At 54.0% G+C, this 15305-nt stretch overlaps 3 protein-coding genes and 1 non-coding gene across 4 annotated transcripts; 1 reads left to right on the top strand and 3 right to left on the bottom strand.

Moving 5' to 3' along the window:
• Positions 1 to 687: 687 nt before the first annotated feature.
• BDP81DRAFT_403436 (cytochrome P450) lies at positions 688 to 2938 on the bottom strand (the record flags this gene model as incomplete). The annotated part of the gene is made up of 5 exons (XM_060588878.1): positions 688 to 1243; positions 1326 to 1492; positions 1573 to 1887; positions 1977 to 2768; positions 2864 to 2938. The coding sequence occupies 5 exons, from the start codon at positions 2936 to 2938 to the stop codon at positions 1078 to 1080; spliced, it is 1515 nt and encodes a 504-aa protein (XP_060449945.1). The 3' UTR covers positions 688 to 1077.
• Positions 2939 to 4087: 1149 nt separating this feature from the next.
• On the bottom strand, positions 4088 to 4171 carry BDP81DRAFT_t76. Its single transcript has one exon. It is a non-coding gene; the product is annotated as a tRNA-Cys (tRNA).
• Positions 4172 to 5727: 1556 nt separating this feature from the next.
• Positions 5728 to 7649, top strand: BDP81DRAFT_131976 (IMP-specific 5-nucleotidase). Its single transcript, XM_060581751.1, has 2 exons — positions 5728 to 6003; positions 6092 to 7649. Exons 1-2 carry the CDS (start codon positions 5934 to 5936, stop codon positions 7255 to 7257), a joined length of 1236 nt encoding a protein of 411 aa, XP_060449944.1. The 5' UTR covers positions 5728 to 5933; the 3' UTR covers positions 7258 to 7649.
• An 836-nt stretch (positions 7650 to 8485) lies between these two features.
• On the bottom strand, positions 8486 to 10351 carry BDP81DRAFT_310408 (uncharacterized protein; the record flags this gene model as incomplete). Its single annotated transcript, XM_060583636.1, has 1 exon — positions 8486 to 10351. One exon carries the CDS (start codon positions 10349 to 10351, stop codon positions 8486 to 8488), a length of 1866 nt encoding a protein of 621 aa, XP_060449943.1.
• Between the last annotated feature and the right edge of the window lie 4954 nt (positions 10352 to 15305).

The raw sequence follows: 15305 nt of genomic DNA, 5'->3' as shown, positions 1-15305 counted from the left end.
AAAAACATCACAAAGGCAGGCACTTGAAAAACATCACCAAAAAATCAATTCAAATAGCAAAAGAGTTCACCCCCCGGTGCTGAACTGGGGCTACATCTCTTGGTGCTCATGCTGGGATTCGAAGTCGGTCGCTTAGCCTGTCGTCGAGTAGGCTGGTTGGCGTAATTAATTGTTGACCATTAACCATTCCACCATCCACGCCACAGTTTGACCTGACCCCCGACCTAGAGGACGCCTGCTGTGCTGGTGACAGGAATAGAATTGACCTGACATATATGGAATGACAGCCTTTGTCACTTGGCCATCAAGGTACTTTTCTACCTTTGGTGGCTGCCCGGTCCGGAGGCCTGGAGCCTGCACATCTTCTTCATACCACCGCACGCAGCAGATGGACACAATGAAAATGGAAAAGGTGAAAATCAAAAATTGCCACAGCGATGGCCCCGAAGGACAATCGAGAGAGGTCTACTCCGCGATGTGCAATGCAGGCATCCCTCTCTGCGGTCCGGATTTCTTGATCGCCAGACCGCCCATGAAGGTAAGTATGAAGAAGAGGAAAAGGGAAAACAAGCAAAGGCGAGGAAGAGGTCGAGCTTATATAGGCGCCCCAGGAGGAGTGGGTGTGGGGACTGAGGCCACCATTTCCATGCAAGGGTGGAGCTTTGGGAACAAACCAATGAAAGAGCACAGATGAGGGAGCTGCCTGCCGCAGCGGAGATGAGTCCGGCTCAATTCCGGAGCTTCTAGCAACTACGGAAATCGCCTTCAGCAACCCTTTTATTCTGGGCACACAATTTCCCATCAAGGTTGGCTTCCTCGCATACAGAAGTAACTGTTCGCTTTGGTTTGAAGAAGGAAGCATGCATTTGATATGATTTGTTGGTGAGGCTCGCGCATCCCAGTGGGTGGCCAGCAGTGCTTGAAATATCTAGGCCATATTGAAGGCGTTCTTCCTGCATTTTCCCTTGCATTTCCTTCAGTCTCACGTCTCAACTTTATAGATGCACAAAATGAGCAACACCATCCCTGCACACAGGCTTTCCCTCCCGGTGCATGACCACTATGGACAACTCACTTTCATTCTTCCAAGACCCGAGGTGTCAGGTACACATCCAATCCGCCTTTCTCCCACAGAATGTACACTTTGGTCTCAGTGTACCATTTCGGGGTCTCGGCAGCTGGTCGTATGTCGAAGTTCCAGATCAGCCTCGCCAGGATCAACCTCATCTCGGCATAGGCAAGACTAGATAAACATCTGTCAGCGAGGTTCCTAAAGACGACGACTTGCTCATCTAAGCTGTGAAGCACGGCTGAGGGTTACTAACTTCTTTCCAATGCAGTTACGAGGACCGACGGAAAACGGCTGTAGAGCATGCTTTGCATCATTCGCAAACCGCGGGTCGCCTAAGAATCGCTCCGGGATGAACTCTTCCGGCAAAGCAAAGTGATCGGGGTTATGGTAAAGTGACCAGTGCCACACATCCACGACAGTCTAGAACACACGATTCTCAAAGTCAGCGCACACGTAACTTCTCACAACCCTATAACCCAGACGCCGGGGAAAGAACTTACATCTTGCGGAATAGACTCGCCCAGAATCGTATCGCCCCCTTCGCCAATCGCCCGCGGGCTGGGACCAGGCACCGGCGGGAACATTCGCAAGCTCTCGTCCAAGACAGCCAAGAGGTACGGCAGGTTCTGCACGCTGAGCATGTCGATCTCGTCCTCCGTCGTGAACGCCGACCGGACTTCATCGTTTAGCTTGGCTAACACGCGCGGGTTGCTGGCGAGGAAGTACGTTGCCGCGGTCAGCAGTGTGGCCGTCGTTTCTGAGCCGGCAATGATGAGGACCATGGCGTTGGATGTCATCTCCTCGAACGACATGGTCTATGTTTGATTGCAAATGGTCAGCCTCCTGTACCCAGAAGAAGTAACCTGCATCTGGGGACCTGGACACGGAAAGTGGCTACACGTACCTGTCCTGCTGACTCTGACTTCCTGATCATGGCATCAATAAAATCAGGCCGGCTCTTCCCAAGCTCCAACCTCTTCCGCACCTTCTCCCTCGATAGTTCCCGGTTCTGAGCATACTTATTCATCAGTTCCTTAGGAAGCGTCAACATGAGAAGCGGCTTCAGCCACGGCAGACGCCGGAAACTCGTCAACATGGCCATGTTCTTGATACTCTTAAAGATGAGGTCCACCCAGGGGTGATACTTGCTGTCCTCAAGACACTCAAAGGGCTCCCCAAACGCCAAATCGCCAATAACATCAAACGTGGTGAAATTGAACCACTTCTCCACATTCACCGTCTCCTCGCCACCCCGCGATGCCGCCCGCAACTTCTCAAAGAGGGTGTCGACGTACCCCTTGATAATAGGCTGCTGCGCAAGCATCGACTGCGCCGAGAACCCGTGCGCCAGCGCCCTGCGGAAGCGGCTGTGATCCCCGCGCTCGGAGCCGATGATGTTGTCGCGGTTCGGCAGGGCGTTGACAGGGTCCTTTCCGTTCTCGCCGGTGTAGCTCTTGCGGTGGCCGCGGAGCTCCTGCATGCCGTCTGGGTGGTTGATGGATAGGTGGTTGGGGCCTACCCGCACAATGGGGCCGTGCCTCTGATGGAGTTTCAGGATTTTGAGGTGGCAGGTGCCGGCGATAAATTCGCGGACGTAGGGGACGGAGGAGATTGACCATAGTTTTGGGCCGGGGAATTTGCGGAGGGGGTTGAGGTAGAGCTGGTACGCGGCGTATCCTAGGAAGTATGCGAGGATCTGGTGATGGTGGTTGAGTGTTTGTCGTTGATGCCTCGCCCTGGACAACTGTGCTTGCTCATGGGATTTGTGACAAACATGGACATATGACTTACTAAGCTAGACGCTGCGACTGGTAAGACCAGTATCAACGACCACCGGGCCTCGCTGAGGCTGAAGGATTGCAGCATATTGTTTCCTTGGTCTGAAGATGGGCTTCAAGGACACAAATTGATGCCCAGTAATATTGGGGAATCGGCCAAACAGACTCTTTATAAAAACCCTCTACGTTTTGTGCTTCCATGCAAACATGATATCACTACACACACCCTTTCCAAGTCGCCTCGAACCTGGTCATCGGCATTCACTCGCCCGCACCCCCGATTCCGTCCCCATTAGCAAGCGAACCCCTCTCATTCGTCACAGGATAACAAAGGTCCTTAGCTCCATGTAACCGTAACATGTTGCATTGTTTCACGACGATCTCTCGACTTCAAATTCGGTGCAGCGATCCCATCCTGTGTTTTCCCCAGAGTTCGGCCGATATTGCCATGCCCGAACCCCGCCAGCTCCAAGAGGAGCGGACTACTCCGTTTCGGAACGTGCTTTCGGGCGGCCGTTCTACGAGCCCCGGGGCCGAAAGATTGCCCGGGTTTTCCAATCAACAACGTTCGTCTCTTCTCGTTCAGTTCGATTTCAGTCAGGAGATTTCAAAAGTGGTGAACTGTGATTGGCTTGGCTCCGAAAGTGTCGTCGAATTTTACCGTCTTCCGTATCCCGGTAAACCTTGAAGATGACACTTTCGGGTCGTTAGGGCGTAGAACGACATGTATCATTGCACTCACTCAGCATCAGTTGAACTCTGTCACTCGGTTTTACGGTGGTTGAATTCCCTATTCCGACATCATCTTGTGTCTCTCGCGAAAGAGATATCCATCCATCTTAGCCTGCGCCTTGCATCCATTTGCTGGGTATTCCGGACTAAGGCTTCACAGGCATGACTAAGACCGACTTGGGACCTTCGAGTTGCAGGCTACGGGCGACACTCGAGTGTAATGCTTGTGTAAATATGATAGAGTATGCCCCTAAAAGACGTCGTTGCCGTTTCGGTGTGAAGAACGAAGGTTTGGCAGATTGGCAAGCTTATGCTGCCTCAACGATGGTGTGTGGTAAGCCAGGATTAGGTTGGATGAACTTTACTCGTTCGCGCTCGACGAAATTCAAAAAAACACTACGTACAAGCTCAGATTTGGGGCTTACCGAGGGCAAAGATGTCATAAATTCATTCCTGCTCGTGCCCGACCAAAAGGAAGTTATATCCGCGATGTGGGCAAAACGATAGGACCGACCGCGGTTCGAACGCGGGGCCTGGCGATAACTGCATGGAACTGCAATCGCCCGCTCTACCACTGAGCTATCGATCCTACTCGGATGATGGAAAACTTCGAGCTTTAAAATGCCTAAGAAGGTAAGAAGCCCCCCACAGCTCCAACATCTCGTCCGGTGCCTCCATCACAGTCGCAGCTTTCCTTTTGGGGAGCCTTTCTCATATTTTGATCAAGGGCGTTGTTGTTAATGGCGTAGTGTACGAGCCCAGTACTCCTGAAGCTCTTTGGTCGTAGGTGCCCTGTCATTCACGCCGTGTCAAGTCATATAACTCGCGATGTCACGAAAACGAAGTGCTCCGGGCTGCATGTTGACTCGGCATTGCGCTTGCTTTTCATTCATGCATCCGGAAGACGATTGTGAAAGCCCACTGTGGGAAGTCTCGGTTGTGACTTGTGTTGGTGATTGAACACCACGTCTGTATCCCTTGAATCTTTCGGCGCCCAACTTTGACTGTCACCTCGTGGGTTGATCTGCGTCTTGAGCGCGGTCCAAGAGATGATCACAGTTTACTGCTTCGCTTGCAGCCTCTCTCAGCTTTATTCCATGCGGTTCACTCAGGCACCTCAGGTATTGTCCTCAAGTTTGGAGTGTATCCGTGACTCAACGACTCAAAGTGTGGATTTCCCCCAATCTGAGAAAGGCAGAGCCATGGATGTGAAGCCGGCGAAGCACGCTATCAATCTTACAGTCTCTCATACACGATACCTTACTCCATGTCCAACTAGTAGGTAAACGACAACCGCCTCAGTCATAAACACAAACCATGAAGTACGAATGCATCCCAAAGCGGGGTCACAGCAGTTGCGTTTCCCCAATCTCCCCCAGTGAACCCTGAACAAGTTGAACTGAGCCAGCCGGGTAGCGGCGGCCTCCGGTAGATGTTAGCGTTGCAGCGCACCCCTGGCACTGGTGCATTCCGCCTGCGACAGGTGCAGCTGCAGCAGCTCTCCCCCGAATGTGGACCGCCGGACCACTGGAGCCTGCACCTCAGACTCCTCAGTTGGGGGAAAAGGTGGAACCCGAGCTCCATGGGCGGTGGAATTCAACCTCACTTCGTTATTCACCACGGAGACTCTAACTGCATTCCTTCTTACAACACAACCTCTTCTCTTCTTGATACTACTTCATCCTGCTGCCATATACACAACTTCTAAAGCTTCACTTCGTCACTGGGAATCTCACAATCTCACAGATTTGATACAAGACTGGAAGATAGTAACAAGAATCGGTTACCCCTCTACAGAGCCGTTACCCCTCCTCACCCCGTCATCTTCAACCTCACTCTCAACCTTTGACCTCGAATCCGAAGGTAGCCCATCATGACGACAAGATACAGGGTAGAGTGTAAGCAGACCATACTGTCATCTGTTCATTGAGACGAAGTCATCAACTAACGCTCGTACAGACGCTCTCAAGACCCACAGAAGAGACCAGTTCATAGGTACGGCAGCATCTGCCAAGCTCATCGAGTCTCATGACAAGTGTCCAAAGGTTCTCATGGCAGCTTCGCCAACAACAACAGACTTCTTTCTCAAGGGAAACCTGGAATGGTGACAATGATCAAGATTCTAGCCGGCAGCGAAGTCGCTGTCCTACTACCCTCTAGCTCATCATCGTCGGCCACCTTGCCCTCACCCCCTCCCCGATGTCCAAAGCCTACCGACCAAGCTCTCCCCTCACATAGCAACTGGCTAACTCTCATCTCCAGAATGGATCAAAGGTCTCCTGGCAGTCCCCTTCGTCCTCTACTCTCAGCCCACCGGCGTCTTCGACACGAGAGCGACGAGCATAGCCCGCATGGCAGAGGAATCCCACCGCCGTTACGCCGAAATCTTTCGCGACGTCGAGCACATGATTGACGACCACAGTAAGCTTCTTCCAATCTCATCTCACTGACTTGACCTCATCCACCCCTCTCCTCTATAGACTAAGTTGTCAGACTAACACACCAACAGTAACCCGTCAAGACGAAGACCTCCCCTCAAAATTAAAAATGCTCGTCCCCTCGGCAGGGCCCTTCTTCACCCGCCTCCCCCTCGAAGCAGCATTCACTCTCATGGACGCAAAACGCCTCATCTCCTCCCGCCGCTACGTCTCCCCTTCCTTCAACGACGTCCGCCTCATCCTCAACGCCGCCCAGATCCTCGCCGTCACCAGTCCCAGTCCCGGCAGTCCCAGCTCCAGCCTATCCTCCTCCTCCACCACCACCCTCCAACTCGCAACCTTTGACGGAGACGTAACCCTCTACGACGACGGCGAATCCCTCCTCCCCACCTCCCCCCTAATCCCCCGCCTCCTCTCCCTCCTCCGCCGCGACATCAAAATCGGCATCGTCACAGCAGCAGGCTACACAACAGCAGACCGCTACTACGACCGCCTCCACGGCCTCCTCGACGCCATCGCCGCCTCCCCCTCCCTATCCCCCTCCCAAAAGGCCTCCATCGTCATCATGGGCGGCGAAGCAAACTACCTCTTCGAATACGACCCGTCCTCCCCGCACCTTTTGAGCCCCGTACCGCAAGAGCAATGGCTCACTCCCGAAATGGCATCCTGGTCCGACGCCGACATTTCTGCGCTCCTCGACGTCGCAGAGGGCGCGCTGCTCGAGTGCATCCGCACGCTCAACCTCCCCGCCACGCTCCTCCGCAAAGACCGCGCCGTCGGCATCGTGGCAACCGACCCGGCCGTCCGCATCCCGCGCGAGTCCCTCGAGGAAACCGTCCTCGTCGTCCAAAAGATTCTCGAGCTCTCTGCGCTAGGCTCACCCGCCCAAGCAGCCGGCCACAGCACAATCGCGCACACGTCCTCCGCTGACGCAAAGGAGTCCTCCTCCTCAACCACCCGCCGCCGCGTCCCCTTCTGCGCCTTCAACGGAGGCCGTGACGTCTTCGTCGACATTGGCGACAAGTCGTGGGGCGTGACCGTCTGCCAGCGCTGGTTCGCCGCCAAAGCGGGACACCCGGAAACCCCCATCGCCGGCGAGAAGACGCTGCACATTGGCGACCAGTTCCTCAGCGCGGGCAGCAACGACTTCAAGGCGCGGAGCGTGGGTACCACGGCGTGGATCGCGAGTCCCGGGGAGACGGGCGAGCTTTTGGATGATTTGATTGCGAGGATTTGAAAACGGCCAAATTGATGGAAAGCTGAATGAGGAATGATTTACCTTGAATTAGAGATCCCCTCCTCCTCCACCACTCTGGGGGCTGCGTAATACCAGCCACCCAATCCCTCGATCCCCTGGCGAACCTTGAATTCGTGCAAATACTGTCGAAAGAAACAGTTTTGTCAAACTCGAGCCTTCGTCTTCGGTATTAGGAAACGGGTCAGGGGGGAGTATCAGTCACTGCCCAATTCATCATCAACGCTCATCTCCGAAAGGGGGTGGATCATCGATGACCTGCTGCGTAACTGTGTATTGCAGCCCTTTTTTTCAAATGTGCTTGGATTCTTGGTCTAAACCACACTCGCCACTTTACTAGTATCGCTGGGAGGACGGGTGGGTGAAGAGGGAAATAGGAAGGGAAGGGAAGAGGAGGGAGGGAATATGCATATCATGAGCTATATCAACATCAAATTTAATACCATTGTTCTGACTTCGTACATGTATAATCATTTGTAGTGACTCTGCCACACTAGTCTTCAAGAGTCACAGGCATGATGATAATGGTGGACAATGTATGCGTTGACAAAATAACGGTCAATGGCCGTGATAGCAATGTTGAATTCTTGTTCGGCTATGCCTATACACATTGCTTCTTGCAACCAACTTCCAGAAACCACGCACCGGTCCATCTAGTTGTTGCATTGTCAATTTGCTAATGGGGGTCTAGGGATCAACTCCCCCTTGCCTCCCATCTACGACGTCCATCGCGTCGATTTCTCCCTGCTTCCTCCTCCACTAATTCCTAGGCGTATGCGCCTCCATCGACACCGTATCCATTGAAAAACAACCAAGCCAATTCGTGAGAAGGAATTCCAGTCCTCCGGGGGGTATTGTGCATTTTTATATAAACACCGTGAAATCCGTTCCATTGAGAAAAATCGAGTGATGCTGCTCCGCGGAGCGCTGAGGGAACCCTTCCAGTCATCCTGTCTATCGCCGGGGAATTGAAAAGCAAGCCGCCCACCGTGTGGGAATATACATAGGAAAGGGGTAAAGGGGCTGGTCTATTGTGAAAAGCCAAAACCAAGTGAGTGTAGAAAGTCCACAACTTTGTACAGAGAGGCGGGTGATCGTATGTGCAGACTGGGATCGGAGATTATGAAAAGTCTATGCGTGGGTTTCGGCTGTAGTATTGAGGAGAACTGGCTCCTGCGAAAAAGAGTGTCGTGAGTTGATTCTGCGAGGTTCAGAACATGGCGCCCAAGGGAGCTCCAAAGTTGGTGCTCTGCTTAAGCTTGAGCGGAATGTCAATTTCCTCGAGCTTGCTCTGCGATTCGGAGATGTCATCTCTATCGGAGAAAGAAGCTCTGTCGCTGGTTGAACCCTTGTCACTGGCGGCATCTGTGTCCACCTTTGCTACGTAAAGGTTCTCTTTCGCCTCCAAAGGCTCTTCGACGAGTTCCGGGGTTGGCGCTTTCATGCATGTCGGGACAGCATCGGCGCCGCTGCTCACGTCTTCGAGCTTTTCGGACAGACGCTTGAAGAAGATTTCGTCATGAGCAGGGATATTGCGAACCATCAGGGGGCCCTTCAGGGCAACGTCATCTGCCGCCTCCAACGTGGGGAGAGGCTCTTCGGTACCGCCGTAAACGTCATCCTGAAGATCGGATGAGTCTGCTCTGGCCCTGACATCATACAGCGTTGCCGGGTTCGAGCTCATGTCTGTCGGTGCCAAAGTCGGTGTAGAGCCTCCACTGCCGTCAGCAACTGTCGCAACTTCTGTGCCAGGAGCTGTTCCCAGGACGGAGAGAGAATGGCTGGGCGTGTGGCCGGCGTGCATGACGAGTCTGGCAGGCTCGGGGGCGGCGAGCACCTCGAGGGTGTGTTCCTGGGTAGGGCTGCGCCTGGACTTGCCAGATTCTCCAGGCGGGGAAACGGCTCTGGAAGAGTTCTTTGAGTTTTCCGGAGGGGTCATGCCAGAGTCGATGAATGTGCTCTTTTGAATGGCGGGTGCCTTGAGGGGGACGCCCTCGAGCTGAGGGTTAATGATTTGAATGTCGACAATGGGAACGGGCTCCTCGTCCTTGGGAGAGCCGAGGAAGTCGACGGGATCGGCGGTAGTGGGCTGCATATTGGGGTTGAGTGGGATGAAGGGCGAAGACTCTGGTTGCCTAGAGGGAGAAATCCGGGAACTACCAGGACTAATAAAGTGAGATCGGATCTGGGCTGGCGAGACGGAGGCTGAGGCAGAGCCATTAGTTGGCCTCCGCTGTCCAGTGCCGTTCGAGAGGCCGAACCGCGCGTCATTGGGTTGCGAGGAGAATCCTGGGAAAGAAAGTTCAGTGGAGCCGTCGGCCCCACCTCGCGTTCCTGTTCCTGGAATTGCAACAGTGACGCCGGCGACTTTGCCCGCCTTCTCTAGCTCGGCTCTTTGCAGCGCACCTTGCAGCCGAATCTTGTCATTGTCGATCGCTGCAACTTGTTCTTTGAGGCGGCGGATCTGCTCCGTCAGGTCGTTCCTTTCGGCATCCCATGCAAGACGCTCGTCTTCCATAATCATCCGCTCCTCCTTGTATACTTCCTCGACACGTTCGCGGTTGGCTTCCATGTACTTGCGCTCGGCTTCCCATGCCTCACGGATTCGCGCATTTTGCTGGGCAAGCCGTTTAGTAATTTGTGCAGACGCAGGAGCCGAGGCTGCATCGGCAGAGACTGATCGTGGGTGAGGCATTCCGTTCGGGGAGACTCTGGCCGCCGACGCAAATGCGGAGGGGTTGTGGCCGTTGAAATGTTCGAACTGAGCCGGCGAAACGACTCTTGGTATTTGATCGTTCGCAATCGTCTCTCTGATACCGCTTATGCCGTTGACGCCGTTGGGAGGTAAATGGGGTGAAAGAAGGCTTTGCGTTTGCGGCGGATAGCGCACGGCGCCGGATGATTGGGGGGAGTAAATGGAGTTGCCCGTGGCGCTCGTCGTCGTGGTCGATCTATTGTCGAAGTAACAGGAGCTCGCCATTCGATTAAGTGACAATGGAGAAATGACGGCAGAAGGCGGCATGTTGGGATCGTGGTCGGTAAAGGCCGATGGCAGGAAAGAGTCGGAGGCGAACATGATTAAGACTCTTGAGAAAGAAGGAGGCAGTCGGGGGTTGAGACCCAGGTAAGGAGCATCAACACCGGTGGTGGGATGAATGTCTTGGGGGGGCTTGCCCGCAGGGAGTGAGCGATGCGCAGTTGCAGCGTGGGTGCAGGAGGGATGACGCAAAAGCTGTTTGATGGCTTGTTAGCGCAATTGCTCTCTCAGGGCGAGCGCCTCTTTGTGCCTTGGTCGTGGGATACCTCGGCCGTGGGATACTCTTGGGGGATGGTGAATTCCACAGCGAGGTATGCCAAAGAGCGAGGCCGGATTGGAATTTACCTAGCAATCAATTCGTCGGGATTCCGCCCTAGGGGGAGAATGTCAAGTTACAAAGATTGGCGTAGTGGGCGTGGTCTGGTTATCTGGTTTGGTGGCGGAGAGTCGTCCGTTCCTCGAGTGAATCAGGAACAAGTGCTCCACTGGTGCGGGTGTTGTATTCGTAGGTGTGTGTGTGTGTGTGTTTACTTGTACGGTTCGGATGCAAGGTACCGGCTTCAATAGCGTCTAGCAGTGTATCGAGGGAGAAAGGTTGGTGGTGAGTCGAATTCGCGATCCAGATCACGGCATGACCAGCCCGACGCATGAAAGTTGTTTCCTTGTTGGGAGCTTTTGAGTCGCGAGGGAGAGGATAAGGTAGAAGACGGAGGACGGGGGAAAGGGCGGCGATGGGGTGGTTATTGTAAAATGGGATGAGAGTTGCGGATGTGTGTACTTCGTACCTCAGGTGCACCGTAGCGGAGAAAGACCTGAAGGACGACGACGGGAGCAAGAGGTGGCCGGGGCGACGAATAAGGGAACCTTGGGCAAGCACTGCAAGGTACTTGATGGTCAGCCGGACAGAGGTGAATTTCGGAGGTTGTCTAGCGGGTGGGCGAGGTATCCGTACCAACCAGTGACCGATTCCAGAGCGGGTTCTTGGGTGGATGTGCCGGTGAGATGAGAGTAATCGGTACCGCACCGTATTGCGGGCACAAATACTGCGGTCTGTGACTTTGTTGTACTTTTCTCCGTACTATTACTGTGAGGTATCCGTAGGGAAGGTAGGTGCAGAGGTTGGGCTGGACTGCCTGCCTTGGGTAGGTAGGTACTACTCCGTAGGGAGTACGTATTCGTAGGTGAGGTGCACAAGTGTGGAAACTGTGGACTTGGACGACTGGGGGTAGCAGGGTAATAATGGGGAAATTCAGCAATTCAATTGCTTCGGTAGGGCGACGCCAGCGGTAACTCCCATGCCCGATCCGCCTTTTATTCTCTCCGTCTCCAATGTCTGTCGCTCTCGTGACACGCGATCAGCCGGGGGAGAAAGGGTTGTCGGGTGTCTGTGTGTGTGTGTGTGTGGGTGGGTATTCGTACGAAGAAGCATGGGCGGGCGGGCAGAAAGCAGATCAAGGGCTGGGTTGATTTGGGGGCGAAGGAAGAGGAGTTCGGACTGTGTGAGGTACGGAGTAGTCCCTTGAGCCTTTGATGGGGTTGCTCTTGAGTGATTGTCCCTGAGCTTGAAGAATACCAATAAAAGATCTGCCTGCCCGAGTGTCGTGAGAGGGAGACGGAATGTGCAGCCGTCGCCAAACGGAAGGGATTGCCTCGAAGCCGAATGCCCCTGTTCCTGCAACCTGCGCCTGTTCCTTTTCAGCTGGACCCTGAAGCTTCAACAGCCCCGATGCGGGATAGAGAGGCGCGCTGTGGTGCTGGATTTGTCCGTCGGCACAGCAGACGAGATTTGACAGCTCAGAGTGCAGAAGGGCGAATGACCATCTGACAGGGGGACGGCACAGCAAAGGGACGGGATGCAGGCAAAGTTGGGGGAAAGCGCGCCAACGCGGAGGAAAGGGTCGTGGTTAATTGGTGGCAATACCTCCTCTTGGTCTCCTTGCTCTCCTAAGGTCTAGGACTCTGGCGGTGGGGGGAAGAGATGGACCTGGGACCAAAAAATGTTCTAGACAGGCTTTAGACGAGAAGAAGGAAGGTGAAGACACACAATGTCGGGTTGTCGGTTCGGTAAAGCGGGAATTGGAGAGTTGAGGGGAAGGAACATGGAGTAGCCGGGGAAGGTTGTAAGCAGCCGTCGTGAAGCACGAGGGAAAAGAAAGGCGGGAAGGAAAGTCCGAGGCAAAAAAGAGAATGGTCCAGAACAAGAGAGGAATCACATGGCCATCAAAGGGAAAGAAACAATGGAAGATTCGGGACTCTAGACTCTACCCAGACTCTGGAGGTATTCCGGATCCAAAGTTCAGGCCGACTGGCGCTTGGAAGGGCAGAAAGGGAAACAGGCTAAAATGGGACAACCCAAGCAATAACACTTTGGTAGATACTCTATTCGCAATGAAACCTCATTTGATCCCTTGAAGACTTGACATGAGCTCCGATGGGAATTGCGGCATTGTCCACTCCTGATGGCCATGTTCCTTACCTTTACACGTGTACCGAGTCGGGTAGCACCTTGCCCATCTCAGGGTCCTCCACACCCATTTCCCATCCAGCCCCCTGCACCCCTTCCAAGACGTCCAAGGGCAATCCGTACCTGCCTTACTTTTACTTTGCAACTCCGGAAGTATCTTTACACAGCAAAGTTCTCGCACTTGCCTGTGGAAGGGACGGGAGATGAGGAAAGACGACAGAAGTGTGTGCCTCAGGATTCCCGAACACGCAAGGTGACGCCTGCCTACCTGCCAAACATCCCAAGCTCGTTTCATCTTTTACTTCTCAGTCCAGTTGCTCAAACGGTACAAGTCACTCTCCCATGAATACCTAGGGCTGTCCAACTACGGGCTTGAATTCACCAATTTCACCAACATCTGTCCAAGGTGATGTCTGGAATTCCTCGCCGAATACTACATGCTTAACAAAAGATAAGGACTCTTGGATCATATGATCCTGTGCTCCATGTCTCTAGACCGCATCATCTATAATCAATGGCCACCAGATCGTGGCGCGCTGAGCACAAGACCGTCGTCGAGGGCACCGCTCAGGTTCCAACGTCCCGGATCACCACACCATACACACAAGTACACGTTGCTGCTGCTGTCGTCCCAAACTCAGCTCAGCACAGGATGCAGAGGGAGCTTTTCCAGGGCGCAGCATTGGATCGAGCTGTTGTTTGGTTTCCAATCGGAGAGGGACGGCTTCGGGCCGCCAGGTTTGACTGATGATTCGACTGACTCTTCTTTGCCCTCCTTGCAACGTCCCAGTCCATGTCCACGTTGCGCCGGGGCCATGCTTCAGATTGAGGTACAAAGAACCAAAAGCCAAAAGATGATGGAAACGGGCGCATCAACGCTGTTCTTGCTCTCTCTCACCCCTCTTCTCTTGTCTCCCCCTTTCTTGACACGTGAAAGGGGACCGGCCAACGTTTGTCTGCTTTGTGTCTTTTCCTTGATACCCGTGCCACTCAATGCACCGTCGACTTCTCGCAGTACGTACCTTTTGCTTTCCCACTGACAATGTTAGCTCGAAACGCCTGAACGGGAGCTGCCCTGATCTGCCCTGATCTGCGTCTACCTGAACTGTTTGGCAGCAGGTGGTCGCAGTCCGGTTCAGCTCGGACGTATGTACCTGCTTCATTGTCCCGCAGCATCTCAACACCCATCGAGGCCGCAAAGATACCTACGGTGAGGCAAGGAGGGGGAAGAAAGTACGTATTCGGAGATCCTGACCTATGAGCTGCCTGCCCTGCCTGACGGACCATCGTGCCAGAGACGCGGAACCGTTCCTGGCGCTCCTGCTGCCGCTCTCTGCCCTGATGGAAGATCGAGATACGTACTACGCGTACCTGGCTGTTCTGTCCCGTCGAGACGTTAGTCCGGGGCGATGAGATGCCGACCCGTCTTTTTGGTTTGCAATTATTGGATCACTTCCTATTGGATCGGCCTTATTCGACTTGCCCGCTGAGGGGGTGAGGGGCGGAGGGTCGTGCCTGTCCATCATTGGAAGCATGTAATATTCCAAGTTCCAAGAGTGAACGGAAGGAGTGACAGACTCGGGGAGCAACTTCTGACTTGTATCTTCACAGGTGAATTCTCTCTTTACTGGGCAACAGCGTGACCATTCCTCATTATCGTATCTTAGCCAAGGACTGCCAGGACGCGTATCTCTCCTTCATCTCCTGCCAGATACCTAACAAACTACCTTGACCACAAGCAACACCCCGCCTGTGGATACAGCATCTTCAAGGACAAACATTGACCCTCTCGCCCTGTGCTGAGCCCAGCTCCCCAGCTCCTCCAGTGCTAATCCCAACGTGGTTCTGGCTAGATAATTCTTAGGGATACAGGAAACTCGCTAATCCCATACCGATACTACGGGCCATCTTCCCCGTCTACCCGGCTTTGCCTGGGCCGCGACAAAGGGAACGGGAGCCACGCACGCAGCACCAAGCGACACCCTCAGTTTCACTCAAAGGTCCCGGGGTCCAGGCTCGTCAAGACTGCTCGCTCAAAGTCCATATGACACTGTCCGGTACCCAGACAATGCTTTGCCCCTATTCTTGAGATGCGAGAAAACGACAGGCGAACCGACGAGAAACTGCAGCTCGTGGCAAAGGAGCCCGGTATCGCTGAGTTGGCACTGCAGTCGCGGCTTGCGAAAGCTACCTTATACAGTAACAGCATAGTGGAGACTGACAGCACTCACAGTGACACGCAGATGCAAGCAGCAAGGGGAAACCTGAGAGCTTGTTCTGCTTGCGGTTCTCGCTCAGCTTTCATACCATGACTCACAAAAGCCAGCAAACGACCTCCCACGCATTGCAAATGCACTCTGAGATCTTGCGGCCTTATGTTGCACTTGAAGCCGGATCGCTTGCTCGAGACTTGCGACGAAACGGAGCAGCGGGAACGGGAACGGGAGCGGGAACGGCACCTCTGCCGTATAATCCACGCCCTACATCGATGTCTACCGTGTGATGGCCCGTCGACGGATCCTCCCAACA

This window comes from Colletotrichum phormii, assembly GCF_030913505.1.
Source record: "Colletotrichum phormii strain CBS 102054 chromosome Unknown BDP81scaffold_3, whole genome shotgun sequence".
NCBI lineage: Eukaryota > Fungi > Ascomycota > Sordariomycetes > Glomerellales > Glomerellaceae > Colletotrichum > Colletotrichum phormii.
This window is presented reverse-complemented; position numbering and strand designations above follow the sequence as displayed.

What these genes read in the sequence shown, in the direction of transcription:
- BDP81DRAFT_131976 (XM_060581751.1), top strand. Translation starts at nt 5,934, where the DNA reads ATGGCAGAGGAATCCCACCGCCGTTACGCCGAAATCTTTCGCGACGTC. An exon ending in GCACATGATTGACGACCACA is followed by an intron (nt 6,004 to 6,091) that starts GTAAGCTTCTTC and finishes ACACACCAACAG; the next exon opens with TAACCCGTCAAGACGAAGAC.